The sequence below is a fragment of the Lissotriton vulgaris genome, chromosome 2_1 (genome assembly GCF_964263255.1).
Source record: "Lissotriton vulgaris chromosome 2_1, aLisVul1.2, whole genome shotgun sequence".
NCBI classification, from domain to species: Eukaryota; Metazoa; Chordata; class Amphibia; order Caudata; family Salamandridae; genus Lissotriton; species Lissotriton vulgaris.
The window spans coordinates 1,666,536,838-1,666,541,125 of NC_141687.1; the positions used below are offsets into that span (position 1 = coordinate 1,666,536,838).

Consider the following 4,288-nt stretch of genomic DNA (forward strand, 5'->3'; position numbering starts at 1 on the left):
GCATTTTGGATTTAGTTGGTCACAATCTTTGGCGATTCTGTACAATCACGGAAGAGGACAAATTATCCCGGCCATTATGGCGGTATTTTGAGTATGCTGGTAAGATTACATTATGTCACACTGCGAGGACATGCTGGCACTGCTAATCATGTATACTTATATTGTGGCACATTGTGGTTGTTTTTTGGCCATGTCAATAAGGTGCAGGAACATTCAGGTGCATCGTAGCGGCCTCTTTGCCATGACAGGATGCCACATTATGGTTATCTGTAAGGGTTGCCGGTATGGTGTTGGCACACTCTAGCACATTCTGGGTCTCTCTTGGCCCTGTTGGTATGGTGTTGGTACACTCTGGCACATTCTGGGTCTCTCTTGGCCCTGTTGGTATGGTGTTGGTACACTCTGGCACATTGCAGGTGGTGTCTTTTGGCCATGACTGTATGGCCTCCATATACTATGCCACATTGTGAGTCCCTCTTGGCCATGCTGGGATTGCGTTGGTACACTGAGGCTCATGGTGGCTGCCTCTTGCCCATGTGGTGTTGTTACATTGTAGCACATTGTTGCTGTCTCTTGGTCATGGGAATCATGTCAGAACATCTAGACCATTCTGGTTAGTTGTTGACTTATAATGTGGCATCCAGAGGATTCTCTGGTCGTGCTAGCGAGGTTAACATCTGGTAAATGGTGGGCTAAAAGTTTGTAAAGTAATGACCGAATGTCCCTATTATTTCAAAGGTATTTCTTTGGCTGCAACGTTGCTTACTTCTGAATGATGTTTGGAAGATACCTGCATGGACAAAAAATAAATATTAAAGACGTATACTCAAAGTCAAATATAGCTTTATTCGATTGTTTAAAAAAGCAACCATAAAAGCATACATGTTAAAAATGAATCACGTTTCAATTCATAATTAAAGATCATCATATTTTAAAAGACAACATATAAAAATATACACGACAATTCATTGGTGGGAGATTTCCCTTCAGAACAACCTCACAGTAAATAAAGTGAACTACATGATCATAGTTTTTCTGCAATATATCACTTTTTTTCAGAAAAACTGTGATTATTGCAACACCTCTTTCGTGATCCAAATATTGTATACTTAACAGGAACGGACGACATTGGCGCAGACCCATCTGTCTCAATAGAGGCAATAAGATCCTGCGCCTAATAAATCTATAAAATTTAGACGTATACTCATAATCACCCAAAAATTAAGAACTATGCGTGACTTTTTTAATGTGACACTTCATGGTAAAATTACAAGACACGGTTACTCATGCTACAATCCTAAATCTAAACTTAAGACTAACCCATATCAAGGCCTTCAATTCGCCTTTGCCCTTTAAATTAACGCCACAGGGCTATTTTTTCAAGTAAACAACATTTTTATCGTTAAAATGATAATTATTTTTTTATATATTTACCTTAAAAACTTGTCGTTGTCGCTTTTCTTTGCTTTCGGTACGTCAAGAAGTATTTCTTTGATCTTCCTTACTTTCTTTCGCCCACAGTTAGCTTGCTGAAGGCAGTTCGCATACGCCCGACGTCTAGTCAGCGGGAGATTTCACACCACCACTGATGTGCCAGAGAAGCCGTGGGTTTTCCACTTCTGCAGGGAGCTCCAGCGGGGCAAAATGGCTGCAAACTGCGCAGAGACAGTGATTGCTCCACTCGTAGTTTCAGAAATGACAGCGATAATACCCCTGCGTCAGTCAAATGCACCTTCAAAAACAGGACGACGTGCACGTCACCAGAGATCGCCAAGAACGTGAAAATAGGGTGCGCATCCTTGCGTGCAGTTTTAACGAGAGACGTGTTTGGCCTATGCCAGTCGTGGGCTCTTTGGTATGGGGTGTGGGTTTCTCTGTCCTGTAGGCTTGTGCTTTACCAATGTTATGGATGATGTAGTATGGGATCTCTGCCAGTATCATGTCCTGTTTGCGGTGGTGCATCTCAGATGTCACTCTTGTCTTCTGCTCTCTTCTTTCTTACCAGTCTCAAGATGGCACACGGGGCCGTGGGGAGGCCTCGCCGAGGAGCAGGGGAATGGGGCACTCTCTCTCTCGGCTCTGCCCTCCGATGCAGTCTACCAGCCCATGGCACGCATCCAGCAAGTCCCAGTGCTGAGACCAGCAGCCGTGGCTTCTTCTGGCGCCGCAAACTCTTCTTCAGGCGCTGCCCATGGGCTGAAATATAGATCTCGGCCTGGGACATGCCAGTTCCCAGGCGGTCAATCCCATCTGCGCGCCCGACAACGCGCAGATCCGTCTGGATGAAGACCTGGTGCAGCTGCTGGATGTGGCTCTCCAGCTGGGACAGCACCAGGCGCCGGCCCTCCACCTCCAGCAGCCTGCGCCGGGCCTCGGCCACCTCCAGACCGGGGCTGGGTGCAGGCCGCCGGCCCGGACTGCCGCCTGTGAGGCTCTTTTGCTGACGGTGCCCTGGGCCTCGCTTGAGGCTTGCGGAGGTCCTCTCCTGCTCAAGTCCTCGAGGCCCGTCACTGTCCCGCGAGGCCCTCTCATGCCCCGAACAAGAAGGACTATTGCGGCCACTCCGTGTCCTCGCCTGGAGTCGGCGCTGTGGGGATGAGCTGCAGTCTCGTGAGGTCCTCTGGAGGTCCGGCCTTGGAGAGAGGTCTCTGGTCGCTTGGGACGGCCGGTGATCGGGCCCTGTGGCCGGGTCGGTGACATCTTTGGTCCTCTTGTGCCTGGACCCTGAAAGGGGACTGTCGCCCTCGCGCGTTGCTTGATGCTCAGTTCTTGGCGATGGGTCACTGTTCACCGAGTCTTGCTGGTGGTCGCATCCTGGAGATAGGTCGCCGGCCCCTTGTGTTGACAGATGCACAGACTCCTGAAATACATCGCTGCTGGGTGAAGCCCTGGTGTTGAAGGGCTCTGGAGACGGGATGATGCCCTCTGCTGTTTCTTCTTGGCAAGACACTGGCAACACATCACTACCAGATGTGGACTTCTGGTTTCTCACCTCGACGCCCGCTGCTGTCCTGTGACGCCCAGGCACTGAGGACTGGTCGATACCCAGTTGAGCCTGCTGTTGTCTGGCCTCTGAAGGCATCTCACAAGCAGAAGTCACCTGCTCGGATTCTCCACTCATAATCTAGCCGACTAAAGTCCTTGGTCCTAGTAATGCCCTAAAATTTGGTGCTCAGTCACTGGAGTATAATTCCTCCAGGAGGTCAGAAAGGCTGTCACATGGATAAGAGTGGATTTAGGCTAATTCAGTGGCGCAGAAGGCGCTTCTAGTTCTGCATGGGGCTTGGGGCGAAAGGGAGTTGTTGTGTACAGCTACGAGCACCCCATTACCACGGTGGGTTTCTGCGATTCCAGCGGGATCAACAACGACATCTTGCTTCCTTCTTGCGAAGTGTTTGGGCTGGGAATGCACAGGATACTACTGCTTCCAGAGGAACTGGGGAGAAGGGCTGGAGAGGGTGAGAGGTCCTAGTACTCCCATTAGGATCGGGTGGGGAGCTAGGTCCACGTCCTAACTAGGAGTTGGGATGACACACGGGCTTCCCCATCCTTTGGGGCGATGGGGATGGGTCCACTTCCAAGTTCCAGCTCACCCAGGAAGCACTTTGTGGGTACGAACAGGCACAGGCCGGCAACAACGGGCTCCTGCCGCCCTGGAAGGTCCGAGTGGACGGATAAAGACCGGCTCCGGCGTTCAGCTCCCGTGTCCCGTCTCTCGTCGTTGTCCCTGCTCTGCCGCTCTCTCCCATCATTGCGCAGTCCCAGGGCTCCCCCGCGCGCTCTGCATCACCGTGGAAACGAGGCGTGACGTCACCGCTTCCGCACACGCAGACGCCCACCCAATCAGGGCTTGTTCTGAGCAGGGAGGCTGCCGCCCACCTCCCTCCACCTGGGACGAACACCACCCGGAGCTCCACCACCCTCGTCTCCCAGGGGTCATCGCATTCTCTGAGTCACCAGTGCGCCACCTCGCTTCCAGTTTAACTTTATCGTTATTTAAATCAAAGACTTATTTAAAACATAAAACACTACTGAACATAACCTCAGTGAAACACTGATAAAATGCACACATAAAATAAAACATACAGACTACTTACTACCAATCAATATGCATTTTAATTTATCCTTTAGCAACATTGATCCATGTACGTTTTAAATTCGTGGTGAGGAATTAATGTAGCCGCTACTCACGACTGTAAAGACAATTGATGTCGAGCAATGATCAGAAGCTATAAGTGTATTAGTCACCGACATCAATATTCCATTCCTTCGAAGATGAACATTTATG

General features: G+C 50.0%; 1 protein-coding gene across 1 annotated transcript; it reads right to left on the reverse strand.

Annotated features, from left to right (window-relative positions):
- Positions 1 to 358: 358 nt before the first annotated feature.
- TRNP1 (TMF1 regulated nuclear protein 1) lies at positions 359 to 3,755 on the reverse strand. Its single transcript, XM_086957611.1, has 2 exons — positions 1,435 to 3,755; positions 359 to 790 (listed from the first exon to the last, which is right to left on the reverse strand). The coding sequence occupies exon 1, from the start codon at positions 3,119 to 3,121 to the stop codon at positions 1,964 to 1,966; it is 1,158 nt and encodes a 385-aa protein (XP_086813737.1). The 5' UTR covers positions 3,122 to 3,755; the 3' UTR covers positions 359 to 790; positions 1,435 to 1,963.
- Positions 3,756 to 4,288: the final 533 nt, after the last annotated feature.

Excerpts from the sequence above, each read along its gene's own strand:
- TRNP1 (XM_086957611.1), bottom strand. The coding sequence starts at position 3,121 with ATGAGTGGAGAATCCGAGCAGGTGACTTCTGCTTGTGAGATGCCTTCA.